This window comes from Lagopus muta, chromosome 8, assembly GCF_023343835.1.
Source record: "Lagopus muta isolate bLagMut1 chromosome 8, bLagMut1 primary, whole genome shotgun sequence".
NCBI classification, from domain to species: domain Eukaryota; kingdom Metazoa; phylum Chordata; class Aves; order Galliformes; family Phasianidae; genus Lagopus; species Lagopus muta.
In genome coordinates, this window is record NC_064440.1 from 424,683 (window position 1) to 438,209 (window position 13,527).

A 13,527-nucleotide genomic window follows, 5' to 3' on the forward strand; every position below is an offset into this window, starting at 1 on the left:
CCAAATTGGGCAGAATGTTAAACATCGTGTTGCTTTTCCTGGAGTAGTTTTCACTAAGAGCTCAGGTACCTCATGGTTAGTACACGAGGTTCTTGAAGTGGACGTTGGACTTTGCAGAGCTGAGCTTGAACTGCAGGTTAAATTGCATGTCAGTAACGGGTGACTGAAGGACACTAGCTCAAGTCCTGCTCTTCCTTAGCCTTCAGATCAGTATTTGTGCCTGAAAACTGAAGTCCAGGAAGGCAAACTCAGAACCAGGCTCCTTCTCTGAAAGAAGTGGAGTTTGTGTGCTCCCAGTGCTGACCTGGCGTGATGGCAGTCAGAGTGCTGCTGGGAGGCTGCGATGCTGCAGGGAGCTCTGCAGCAGAGCGTGAGGGTGAGGTGGTGGGGAGACCAGGGTGAGTGGGGCCCAGGTGGGCCATCAGAGGGGGCCATGCAGTGGGAGGAGATGGGGTAAAGGTTTGAAGTTGAGGGAAGATTGAGGTTGGATGTCAGGGGGAAGTTCTTTGCTATGAGAGTGGTGAGGTGCTGGAACAGCTGCCCAGAGAGGCTGTGATGCCCCGTCCATCCCTGGAGGTGTTCAAGGCCAGGTTGGATGGGGCCCTGGGCAGCCTGGGCTGCTATGAAATGTGGAGGTTGGTGGCCCTGTGGGTGGCAGGGGAGGTTGGAGATTCATGATCCTTGAGGTCCCTTCCAACCCAACCATTCTGTGATTCTGTGATTCAGGTGTCACTGAATCAGGTCGCGGGGTGAGACCAAGTACTGCACAAATGGCCCCTTGGAGAATGCTGATAAGTGTCCTCAGACTGAACTGTTTTGTGCTTTTAATAATATTAGAGATACCATCTTGAGTTTCCGTAATATGTAATACTTTTATTTATCTGAACTCTTGAATCCTGTAAGTCACTGTTCTAAAAACACCAAGATTTATTTGCAAGCAACCTTGTAAGTGAGCCTTCAAAACTGGAAGTGGTGTCAGTGGTGAATTGGCTGTGCTATGTGTAACCCCGGTGCAATGCCTTCCACCCCACCCACGAGCAGTTTGGCCTTCTTACAGCATGGGGCAGTGCTCACAGACCCTGCCTGCATCCCTGTCGGTTGGTGGCAGAGATGCTCCCTGCCCACTGGGTGCCTGGGCTGGGCTCTGGCCCCACAGAGCTCATCAGGCCGCATGAGTCCGAGAGCCCTACTGACTGCAGCGAGGAGCAGCAGCCCTCACAGAGCAGATGAGCTGTGTGTGCCATTTGCTCAGCTATCAGCACTGCGCCAGGAGCAACGTGTTCCCCTGATGAGGGGCACGGGGCAAGGGCACCCTGCAGGACAGTCCTTCCATCCACAGGGCAGGAGCCAGAGGGGCACGCTCTTATTTCCTGAGCAGCACTGATGCAATTCCAGCAGTTTGACACCCACCACACCAGCACAGTGTTTGCAGTTACACCTCCCCTGCTCGCAGGCAGCAGTGCCTCTGCAGCTCTGGGGACGCATGGCCCCCCAGTCTGTCTTTCCTGCTCTCCAGGTCCACTTGCCCGTGGTGCGGGTTGGTCCCCCGGTGGCGTGGGGATGGCAGTGCCCTCAGTCGCTGGAAGGCCGTGTGTTCCCTGCAGCAGCATGCAGCCCCAGGCGTCTCCGGATGAAGGCCGCCACCAGGCGCTGCGGCCGCTGCTGGTATTCCTGCAGCACCTCGTGGGATGCCCGGATCTGGTCCCCCTCCAGCCGGTCCAGGAGCGTTACGCAGACCACGGCAGCTGCAAGAAGGCCCAAGTGCTGCGTTGCAAGGGCGGCTGAATGCCCCTGGGCTGTGCTGGGAGCTGCTGGGGGGCTGCCTGAGGCGGGGCATCACAAGGTGTGGGGTGGGCGTGAGGCTGGTGAGCTGGGATGTGGCTGCATCACTGCAGCTGAGGGTGCACCCAGGCCACCAGAGGGGTGAGGCGGTACTTCCTGCTCTATCCAACAGGTACTTGGGCCTTTTGAAACAAACTTGTTTTTTTATTGAGCCGTGGCATTTGTTTCAGTGTGCTTTTTCTAATGGAAACTGCTAGGAATGCATTTTGGCCTTCACATCAGCTCATAACACACCAAAGCCCCAAGCCGAGCAGGGCAGCCCGGGGCAGCACTCACCTCTCAGCCCGCACAGCCCGCACAGCGCAGCGAACGCCGTCGACTCCATTTCAATGTTTCTCACACCAGCATCATAAGCTCGCTTTAAGTACTCCAACTTTTTTTCATTGGAAAAAGAGCACAGAGCTCCATCTAATCTCCCTTGACCTTGAAAGGAAACAGAACCGTCACGGCTTGCCCTTGCAGGCAGCAGGCTCAGTGACCCAGGCTGTCTGCAGTGCCAGTGTTCTGGCTGGAGCTGACCGAGTTTTCTTTTGCACAGTTACCTCACTCATGTCCCAGTTAACCTGAACTCCAGGCCAGCATACTACGTGTCTGTATAGAAGAAAAAAATCAGTGTAGGTTTACGCTGTATAAAGGAAGACCTGGCTGCCGAGCAGGAGGCATCTGGCACTGTGCTGGGGCAAATGAATGGTCGCAGCCTCTCCGAGGCCTGTGATGTACATCAGGTGGAGGTGTGCCAGGTTAAATTCAAACAACTCCAAGTCACTGTGGGAGAGGCATAGCAAGTTGTGCAGAAAATCAGGGAGAGAAAAACCCCTTAACTTAGGTTTAGTTCTTTTAGGGACTGACTCTGGCAGCAGGCAGTGGGAGCTGTTTGCATGTGGCATTACCAGCTTCAGAGGCACTGCTCCCTGTGATGCTCCCTGTGAGCCTTCATCAGCCCTATGGGTCCCCAAGGACCCACTGCACACGGTGCCCCCTGGCCCCGGGCCTCCTCTCCCCACACCTGCCCTGCAGCCAGCGCCCTGCACCTTGTGCAGCCTCCTGCAGTGTGCAGTCTCACTCCTTGGGGTGAGCAGAACCTGTGGCATCTTGTTGCTGTTCCTACTGTTAATCCCCTTAATGAATTTCTATTTAAATAAAATGTGGCCTTGAGGAACACACAGATGGTTGCATTCACAAGCAGAGGTTTACAGATAGTTTTCAGTCGATTAATTCTTCATTTATTACATTTCATCTACTCTGTAATCAGCACTTTGTTCTGAAAAGGAAACAGTTCCAGAGTAACCGAAGCTTGTTTGCCCAAATGTCACACGCTTCCTGACATGGCTATTATGAACTTACAGTCCTGTCCTGAGCAGCAGAGCACGGCTCGTCCGCAGGGATGGGCTATGGACCAGGGCTGCTTCTCTGCAGCCCGAAGCCATCGACCCCCCACTGCTGGGAGTCCCTAAGCACCTACACTGCCATGCCACAGCTGGGCCGGGCAGCAGCTGCTGGAGGGCTCTCCCTTTGCTCCACCACCACCTACAGCAGTGCCAGCCATACAGGTGACACTATGAATGTAACGAGGTGCCAGGTGCACGCACGTCCTATCAGCAGAGGAACTCTTGGCCTGGCTATGTGCTGGGATTTGTAATGCATGTTCTGAAGGTGCACCCTGCTCTGAACTGACCCTGACGCACTGGTGGGACAGCTGCAACCCATAGGACTGGCTGCACAGATAGCTCTGCCCATGGGGAAGGGCAGCCAAAGCACGTCTTACCTTCATAGAAGTCATAGGTGCACATGGTGTGCCCGACGAGCGTGGGGAAGTCAGGAATGGCCTTACTGCAGGCCAGCAGCTCCTCCACAAGGCCCCCGTCCAGGTCGGTGCCCCGCACCACCACGTCGCCCAGCACCACCTGCTCGAACCGCGGCTGGAAGCAGGCGTCAACCGCCCTGTCTGTGATCACCACGGAGCCGGCCTGCACCCCTGGGAAAGCAGAGGCTGAGGCTAAGCCTGAGCCCCTGTTGCTGGTGATCTGCTGCAAGGCTTCAGCACCACAAATACCTGCAGGTATCTGTGCGATGGGTTTTTAGTGAGTGAAGCAGATGTGAGGGAATAATTGGAATTTGTGTGGTGGCACAGATGTATCAGTAGAGTGCACAGAATCAGCACATGATGAATGACTGGGAGCATGCTGAGTGACGGCACTTTAATTGCTGATGGATGCAGAGCCATGCCCTGGCACCAGGCCGTGCAGGTGCGAGCAGCACCGCTGCCCCAGCAGGCATAACAAAAACATGCTCTGCTAAGCTGGTCACCAGGACTGTGCTGGGTTTGAACCCAGAATAAAGTATCATGTTATCTGACACATGGGGGCCTGACAAAATGCAAAAGCTCATAGTGACATGACTAATTGCTGGGAAAAAAATTGCTAATAGCCTTTTGCCTGGAAAGAAAGAAGTCGTGGGACAGCTCACCTAAGCCTCCAGAAGTACCAATGCGTATAATGGTGACATCTCGGCATTTGGCATGGTGCAGCAGTTTGATCAGCTCGTGAAGCATGATGGACACAGAAGGGATCCCCATTCCATGCTGTTGAGAGAAGAAAGAGCCATTCTGTAGGTGTTGGATGGGTGACGGCAGTGAGCTCAGCTCAGCATCACACCCTCTTCCCACCGCAGAGGCCAGCAGGCATTATCGGGGGGCTCTGTTCCTGCAGCCTGCCCAGGCAGAGCTCCCGGCCCCTCCTGCCCTCAATGCTGTGTTGTGGCCCCAACGCCGTCACTTGGGGCTGGCGGAGCCCCTGCAAAACTTGTGCCCCCCTGGTGACCCTTGTCCTGTTCCTATGCCTCCCATCTCAGTTCTTTGCACCACTGTAGGCACCCACCTGCTCTTGGCTTGGCTTTTAGAAGTACAAGATGCTCAGGAGCATGGCCTTTTTTCCTATGATAAAGGCCTCCACTTTTTTTCTTTTAGCCAAGGCAGCGAGCAGCAGGGTCCAAGGAACACCTGCAGGGCTGATCCCCAGGATATCAGACTGATTCCCTCAGCCAGGTTGGACTTGGCTTTGTCAGAGGAATCAGATGGGATCCCTGCCATGAAAGCAACCCCAGGCCCAGGCACCCTGCAGGCCAGCCCAGCACCCAGCGCTGTCCTCAGGGAGTAACCACTAACAGAGGAGGTTCTGACCAAGCAACTCATGTCAGGGGAATACCTTCAGCCACACTTCATAGTTTGTGCAGGGTGGGAAGGGTTTTTACTGTCACACTGCTCATCTCATGAGCAAAATTCCTGCACGCTCATTTTGAATACCATGTTTTTTAAATAGCGAACACAACTGAGCTGAGAGCCCGTACTGGAATGAATAGCAGGGACCGGTCGGTGGTTGGATTTGATCCAACCTGATTTACTCTGCAAGAAGCTGAGAGCAGAGGACAGGGCAGGGCTGCACGGCGCTGCACTTACGCTGATGGACAGCAGCGGTCCCACGCGGTACATGGCGTAGCGGTCCGTCCCCGCGCAGATGTCGGCCAGGTCCTCCCCGTCGCCCTCCAGCCCCAGCTCCTTGTGCATGAACTGCGCAAATGCCCTCATCCTGTTTGGGCTGCCGCCGACGCAGACGAACTGGGTGTAAAACGCAGATGTGTTGGCAGCGTCGGCTACAACAGGTACCGCGATTCAGCCTGCAGCGCGGCGGGGTCCGCAACGGGATGCTGCCTCCTCGGAGCAGCGCAGGGCACTGCACCGGAGCCGGCAGGCCTGGGCCGGGGCAGCCGAGCCGCCGAACTTGGTTGGGTATCGCTTCCAGGGCAAGAAAATCTGCAATAACTCCACTGCCGTACATTCAGCAAATGTAAGCTGCCGGTACGCCTAGTGACAGCAGAGCCAAGCCAGATGTTAGCTTCTTGTCTAATTTATTCTATCAGCAGCATCAACTGCAATTAGAGAGCGCTGCTGATGGCACAGAGGCCACGGAGGTGGGGAGAAAAGGGACACGTTTTCACAGCGTTCGTGCTAAAACAGTGCTGCCCAAATGCTGGAGCGGATCGACCCTCAGCTGCAGAGCAGCTGCTCTCCGGCAGGAGCACACACCGCCGGGGGGCCGCACTAAGGGACGGCAGCACGGTGCGACGAGAGAAAGGGCAAGCCGCCGCCCGGTTCGGCCCCTGCCGGTTACCTTTACGTCCCCAAACATTGCCGGCAGGTCGTGCGTCTTCGTTCCTAAGTCCAAATGATACAGGACGTCCTCATCCATCGCCTCCAGATGCGGGTTTTTGACGTGGACGAATCCACCGCTGCGGGGAGACGGGGTGAAGGTGGGTGAGCGGGGCAGCGGGAGGGCGGGCGGCCCGGGGGAGGCGGAGCACGGCTGGGGATGAGGCGAGGCGGCAATGAGGGGCAGCCGCCCTCCTGCCAAGCCCTGCTGCCACACGGGGGTCCTCCACGTTACAGCTCTCGATGCCGGTAACCCCTTCCGTGTCTTTCGTCTTTGGCAGACGGGATTTCTCAGTATTTGTCGTCAGTTCGTCAGTGGCGGCCCCAGCTCCTCCTTTGGAGGAGCTCTGCCAGAAGCGCCCGGCAGGTAACACGCTGTGCCACATCACACGGAACGGCTTTTTAACGGGAACTGTATATTCGCGTGCCCAGCAACGCAAGCACTGAGAATCGGGACTGTGCGGGCGCGGGGAGGTCGGCTCGCCCTGCCTGTTCCCGTGCTTTAATAAACGTAAAGCAACAACCAACGGAGAATGATTTCGTAAATCGGGCTTAAACAAACCTAGAGAACGTTTTTCCCGTCCCAGTCACAGCAGCGCAGAACCCGCCCGGGACTCACCCCGAGTAACGCGTCGTTTCGGTCATGACGGCTCCGCCGAAGGCGACCCAAAGCGGGAGCGGCGGCCACAGTGACCGCAGCGGCTCCGTCCGCGGGCTGCCGGGGCCGGGAAGAGCCCCGCAGCGCTCCGCACGGCTTAAATGCCCCGCTCGGCGCGTTGCTCAACACCCGCGGCGCACCCACCTCCCCTCCCGCCTCCCCCCCAAGCCCCCCGCGGGGCCGTTCCTCCTCCGCCGCCGCCCGTTGGCCGCGGAAGCCGCTCCGCGCCGCCGAGAGCCGCGGATTGGCCGCCGTCGCGGGCTGTGCCGCCACCGCCCCGGCCACGCCCGCCGCGTGTCCGCTCGCCCTTTGCTCGCCGCCGGCGGCCGCCGCGTGGCCGACACATGTGCGGAGCGGAGCGGGGCGGCTCTGCGGGGCGGCTCCACGTGACGGGATCGCGCCCCGCGGCACCGCCCGCTGCCGGAGCGCCCGGAGCACCGCGCCGCCTTCCGCGCCGTGCCCCGCTCCGTGCCGCTGCCGGGGCCGATTTCAGCGTGCAGAAAGCTTCGCCGCTCAGAACTGGAAAGTTGCCCGAAAGTCGAGCGAACCGCGCGTCGGGGCCAGCGGCAAAGAGACGGAGTGCGAATCGCCGCCGCAGGGCTGAGCAGTGACCGTGCGCCGGGCGGCTTCAGGCGAAAACAAAACGAAGAGAAACCCGTGCGCGAGTCGAGGCGCTCGTACCGCAGCACGCGCCGCAGCCGCGCCCGACAGCCGCCATCCGCAGCCGGGCAGCCGCTCCCCGACGGCTCTGCAACAACGCGCGGCGCCAAGCAGCGCTTCTGCAGGGCGACGATTAAAGGCGCGTTTTGCGTTTTAAAGCCCTGTCTCGTTTCTCTGTTGCCTAACGGCCTTTTCCTTCGCCGCTTACAGCTGCGCTCCGCTCTGCGCACGGGGACCGGCGGAGGGCAGTAGGAGCGCGACTCGTCGAGGCCGAGCGGGCGGCCGCCGCTTCCCCGCGGCTCGGCCCGCGTTCTGCGGATCCCGCCGCCCGGTTCCAGCGCTGGACGAGCGCGACCCGCGGCCACGGGGACGCGCGCGCCTAACACCGCGCGGGACGCCGGGAGCGCCGGGGGTCCCGCGCCGCCGGCAGGGGGCGCTCAGGGGACGGGCATCGCCGCGTCGCGTCGGCGGCAGGAAGTGACGCGACGAGCCCGGCGCTCATTGGCGGACGCCGCGGACGGGTGACGCCCCCCGCCACGCCCCGCCCCGCCCGCCGCCGCCGCCGCCGGCCCATTGTCAGCTGCGCGCCGCCGCGGGGCATGCGGGGGGGCCGCGCGCCCGCTCAGCGCCGTGCCCTCCGCGCGGCCGCCGCGCCGCCGCCGCCCATGGCGAGTCCGTCGTAGCGCCTGCCGCAGCGATGAGGAGGTGAGCTGGGGCCGGGCGGGGAGCGGCGGGGCCTCGTCGGCCGCGGGGGGAGCGGCGGGGCTCGCGGCCTGTCCGAGAGGCGGCCCCGGAGACGGAGGGCGGTGCGGAGGCCGGGCCGGGGGCTCGGAGCGGGGCCGGGCGGCCGCGGCCCTGCGAGCGCGGCCCGTGCCGGTGTGCGGCGCCCAGGGGCCGCTTCGCTCCGCCGCGTCGCTCTGCCCGGCCGTCCCGCCGCCTCGGCCGCACACAAAGGCGCTCCGGGCTCCGGCCGCTCACCTTCCCGCGGGCCGCGGCTCCTCGGGCGGCCGCGCTCCCTCCGTCTCCGGAGGCGGCCGAAGACGTGTCGAACGGAGTCGTTCGCCGCAGCGAGGCTGCGGTAAAATGGAGCCGAGCGCTTCGGCGGCCCCGTCAGCCGTAGCAAAGCGGCCCCGGCGGGCTGCGGCGCTCCGGGCGGTGCTGGGAAGTCGTGAGATGCGGCCCCGGGAGCCGCGCTGCGCTGTGAGCGCTGACGGAGCTCCAGGAGCCTGAAATTCCCGTCTGCTCTCAGTGATGGTCTCCTGCGTGCCGCCTTCCTACCTCAGCTCCGAAGAGAGCGCGGCGCATCGCGGCACGGCGGGCACTTTGCCGGCGTCTTCCCACTTGTACGCTCCGAGCTCTGGTGCTGCTTGACAAGTCCCGGGTTGCCTTGAGGCTGCGATGGGCGAAGCCAAGGCCAGGGATGAGGACGGGTTGCACTCAGCCACCCGGCCCCTTTGGCTGTACCGACTTGTGGAAGGCATCCCCGGGTCTGTGTGGGGGAGCAGGAGGTGCCAGAGGTGCCCCATCTCCGCCACGCTGGCGGTGGCCCTGCAGCCCCCACCGGCAGGACCGGCCTGCTCTGTGCTGACTGCTGCCGTTCCACCTCGGGATGAGCTCTGCTCCTGGTGCTCTGACTCAGATCAACCTCTACCGTCTCGGCTTTTAAATTGTCAGTTTTTACATTCTGAGCTGTAGTGAGGCCAGCAGCGGGAAGGGAAAGCTGATAGTTAAATGAAACAGCCAGAGGGAAGAAAGCTGTTTCAGAGATTTCTTGTTTTAGTTCTTACAGCATGGTATTGAAATTACAGCTGAGAAAGGGAAATCCTGCTGGCCTGCTGGCGGTGCTTTGGAGATACTGTTCACAGCCTCTCCCCGGGTTCTGTTGAGCAGTAACTCTTGAAATCCAGTTCCTTATAAAGCTTACTTTATACGTGTGTAGTGGGAAGCATTTCGGCGTGCAGCTGCTGAGGCTGTTACCTCCTGCTTGTATTGCATAGGAAATACTGGAGCTGTGTTGGTTAGCGTGAAAAGCATTTGTGAGGGCAGCAGTGGTGTCTGCAGAAGTTCAGCCTCGCCTTCCTCAGACTAAACTCGCACAATAACTTTGGTCACATTATCTTTTTGGAGCTATTTAATGCATTTTGAGAAACCAGAGTTCTCCTCATGCCGTAGTAGTCAGATACTTGATATTCCTGTGGTTGTTTACACTCTTCTATATTAACATGCATTAAGTTGGCTGCATTTTTTTCTGCTGAGGCGATGTGTTAAAGCTGACCTCTAGTACCAGTTATTAAAGTCCTTCAGTAGGAGAAGGAGAATGTGTTGAGGAGCTGAGGTGAAAGGGGAGGGCTAAATATAACCATTTCCTGCAAAACTTATCTATTTTTGAGAGGGCTTGTCTTCCCAATGTACAGAAAGGCTTCCTTTTGCTGCTTTGCTGCTCGTGCTGCTGTGGCTGTCTGTGGTCTGGCTCTGTTGGTAGGTCCCAATGTGTACAGGGAAGCATCACCGGTGCTGTGGGGAGGGAGGTGTGGGGCAGCCCCTCTCAGAGCAGCACCATTGCCCCATGGCTGCCCAGCACAGAGCTGCCTCGTGTTGTCTTGCCCAGGTTGCACAGCACACTGCAGCAGACACATGGAATCACAGAATCATTTGAGTCAGAAGGGACCCTGAAGGACACGTAGCCCAACTCCCTTGCACTGAACACACTGAACAGGGATGCCCACAGGTGGATCGGGAGCTCAGAGCCTGGTCCAGCCTGACTTTGAATGTCTGCAGGGATGGGGCACCCACCACCTCTCCGGGCAATCTGTGCCAAGGCCTCAGTGCACTTATTGTAAAAAACGTCTTCTTTGTATCCAATCTCAGTCTCCCTCCTTTCGTTTGAAGCCATTTCCCCTTGTCCTGTCGCAGCAGACCCTGTTGAAGAGTCTGTCCCCTTCCTTGTTGCAGCCCTTTCGGCACTGCAGGCTGCTCTCAGCTCACCTCAGAGCCTTCCTTTCTCCGTGCTGAACAGCCCCAGCTCTCAGGCTGTCCTCGTAGGGATTTTTGTGGCCCCGCTCTGGATGCTCTCCAACAGCTCCATGTCTCTACTGTACTGAGGACTCCACATCTGGATGCAGTGCTCCAGGTGAGGTCTCACAGTGCAGAGCAGGTGTGCAGGATCTCCTCCCTGACTGCTGGCCACGCTGCTTTTGATGCAGCCCAGGATCGGGTTGGCCTTCTGGGTCACGAGGGCAGTGCTGGCTCATGTCTAGCTTTCCACCCACCGGCAGCCCCGGCTCCTTTTGGGCAGGGCTGAAACACATCACAGGGCTTATTTGGGAGGAATGCAGGTGAGAGGGATAAAATTGGTTCAGTGCTCCCACAGCCCTGCTCTGGCCTTGCTTTGCTCTCCAAATCCATATACTGGGGAAGGGATGAGCAGTGGGCTCCTCATCAGTAGCAAAGAATCTCCTTGGAGGTAGGAGGCAAACACGGGCAGTGAAACAACATCAGTGTGGTGGTGGGTTTATTTTATTTGCCAGCTGGTACTCTGAAGCAATGCTTAAATATAATGAAGTCTGATGTTAAAATAGGATCTAGGAACAGCCGCCATAAATAACCAGGCCCCCTTTTTAACCCCTTCACTCCTGCCCAAGGGGAAGAAATAGCACTTGAATTTGTTCCCATTCTTAGGTATTTGGGCTCTCAAAAGAGGATTGCAGTATCTGCCCTTATATCTTTTAGTCTCTTCTGTGTATAAACAGGTTAAAATCTCAGCCTGCTCGTCTGTGCAGCTATATACAGCGACAGGAGATCACAGCAGTGTGCCAGATGTGGTAGATTTCAGAGTGGGAATTGCTGTCTTCCATCCTTAATGTGAATGAGGATTTGCAGGGCTCCAGTGGGCCGGGTTGTGGGTTGGCCCTCACAGGGGTGTGCCAGCGTGCTTGGGGATGGCTTGTCTGAGACCTGAGAGTAACCAGGAGTGAAAGAAAGAGGAGCATGTTGGTCACAGTGTGCTCTGATGGGGGCTAAGAATGCAACTTCCAAGCACGCCCTCCATGGAACTGAAAAGCCATGTATGTGAAGTAAGGAATGATGGATTTCTTGGTGTTGGAAACCTAACTTCATGATAGTTTGGAAGGTTTTTTGAGATCATCAACGTAGAAACAGCTGTTGACTGTAAAATATAGAGAATTTTGTGGAAATGCCTTCAAGAAGCTCTTCTTTCTTGGCCGTTTTTGCAGTTATAACCCAGTTTTAGAGCAGTGCTTCCAAAAGCATGAGCTCTAGGTGGATGGGAACGTGGCTGTAACCGAGGGCCCTATGGGCCGGGCTGTGGGTGTGCCTTCCTGGAGATCCAGCCCCTCTCACACTGCTGGGTGCCTGCAGGCGCCCCCCCCTGTGGTGTCGGTGGGCCTCGCTGCTCTCCGAACTTTGCCTGGCTGACGAGATCAGCGTTGACTGTGATTAGAAAGGCTGGGTTAATTGCCACTGCTTTCGTGTTAATTCTGTGGGATGCTGACTTTTCTGGATGGATCGTCAGGACTGCGTTGCTACTGCTGGTAATGCAGAAGAAGGATTTCAGAAAGCCGCCGGTGTTCTTTATGAGCAGTTCAGGCGCTGACCGACCCTGTGATTCATCTGCTGGTGAATAGTCAACATCAGGTGCTGCATCACCGTCTCAGCCGGTTATTACACGATCCCGCCTTCAAACGGGGCTCCTTTGATCTGTGCTTTCCTTTGGTGCCGCGCTCCTCCCGCCCGCGGGCACGGCTCTGGGCCCGGCAGGGAGTGCGGGCCGTGTTGGGGCGAGGAGCTGCCCGGTTCCGACGGGACGTGTTCTGTGTCCTTTGTGCCTGAAGCAGTGTGCTGCCCATGCCTCGGCACCTCTCCAGCCCCGGGGACGTCCCTCATGGTACGAAGGCAGCGTCGCTCTGTAAGCAATTTGGGTAACTTGGGGCTGCTCGGCTTTGTTCTGCGAGGTGCTGTGAGCTGCTGTGGGAGCGGTGTGGCTGAACTTCTGCTGGGGAGAGAGGGTCTGAGCACAGATCCTGTGGAGATGGCTGTAATGTGAGGCCGTGGCCCCACGTCGTGTGGGAGCCGGGAATGCAGCCTGTAGTCAGCCGTGTTGAGACGTACGTCCGGCTGTGAGGGGTCAGGTACGGAGAGACTGCTGTGGGACATCTGAGGGCGGTTTTCTGGTTTATTTTAAGAATGGCATTAGGTCTTTTCCTGGGCCTGTGGGCAGGCCTTTGGGTGCAGAGGACTGGATGCAGTGTCAGGCTGGGGAGCTTGCCTCGGCTGGAAGCGTGGGGCAGAGGACCTTCCCATGCTGTGTCCTCATTGCTTCTCCCTCAGCCTCTGCTCAGGGACACTTGTGTAGCCAGCAGGTTCTCTTGTTCTCTTTTCTCCTGGTGTGCTGAATAAGTGACTGAATGGTTGCTGATAGAAAGTGGCTTATGTGGATGAGCATGTTTCCTTCTTCAGTTGCTCCTGAGAGTGTCTGACCCTGTTTCTGTTCAGCCATGTGCCTGAAAAGACGTGCGGACACACCTGGAGCTTGTTGCTAGTTATCTCAGGTCTGTTTTAAAGGAAGGAAGACCTCCAGCTTGGTGGTTGGACTCTGTTTGCCTTGGCAGAAATGGAATGAGCTCCACCTTGAACCAAGATGGGCTGAGTAGAGGAGAGTGCTGGCTGCTGTTAGCTTTTTGGCAGACACAGAGGTGATGCACAGCTCTGGGCTGTGCTCTTCATGCCTGGAACACTCCTTTCTACTGCACTGAGCCATGGTGCCACCTCAGTTGAGGGGAAGCGAGCAGGAGGAGCTCGTGCTGCCACACAGGGTGGCCGTGCCCAGCAGCTCTCGGCAGAGGTCAGGCATTTCTTAGGACAAGAAGCTGCAGACCTTACCTCTCTGCTAATAAGCTGCAGAACGGAGTCCAGCAAACACCTCTTCCAATTGCAGGTCTGCTGCTTGTCTGGCGTGTATCCTGTAACTGCAGGAGCAGGTTGGCAGCCCTTCACCGGCTTCCTTTGGCTGGGTGGATAGCTTGGAGGCTAGAAGTGGCTTCCTTTTGAAGTCCTGCAAGCTGCTGATGGCTGCTTTCATGACTGTGTGCCTCAGCAGGCCCCTGCGCCTGGGCTGCTAATGGCCTGGGGTTGCGGCCTGAGCCGC

The 13,527-nt window shown here is 58.2% G+C and overlaps 2 protein-coding genes across 3 annotated transcripts in view; one reads left to right on the plus strand and one right to left on the minus strand.

The window, feature by feature from the left end:
• Positions 1 to 840: 840 nt before the first annotated feature.
• On the minus strand, positions 841 to 6,841 carry UPP2 (uridine phosphorylase 2). Its single transcript, XM_048952812.1, has 7 exons — positions 6,666 to 6,841; positions 6,009 to 6,126; positions 5,297 to 5,455; positions 4,309 to 4,423; positions 3,608 to 3,817; positions 2,119 to 2,265; positions 841 to 1,745 (listed from the first exon to the last, which is right to left on the minus strand). Exons 1-7 carry the CDS (start codon positions 6,689 to 6,691, stop codon positions 1,573 to 1,575), a joined length of 948 nt encoding a protein of 315 aa, XP_048808769.1. The 5' UTR covers positions 6,692 to 6,841; the 3' UTR covers positions 841 to 1,572.
• A 1,139-nt stretch (positions 6,842 to 7,980) lies between these two features.
• The window catches only part of ACVR1 (activin A receptor type 1), a 44,352-nt gene continuing 38,805 nt past the window's right edge, over positions 7,981 to 13,527 (plus strand). Inside the window, exon 1 of one of the 2 annotated variants that reach the window (XM_048952811.1) lies at positions 7,981 to 8,069. In XM_048952811.1, coding sequence (XP_048808768.1) covers positions 8,062 to 8,069 — 8 coding nt within the window. In that variant the 5' untranslated portion in view covers positions 7,981 to 8,061. Of the gene's footprint in view, positions 8,070 to 8,600; positions 8,708 to 13,527 lie in introns of those variants that run through there. The other variant, XM_048952807.1, reaches the window with a different exon arrangement.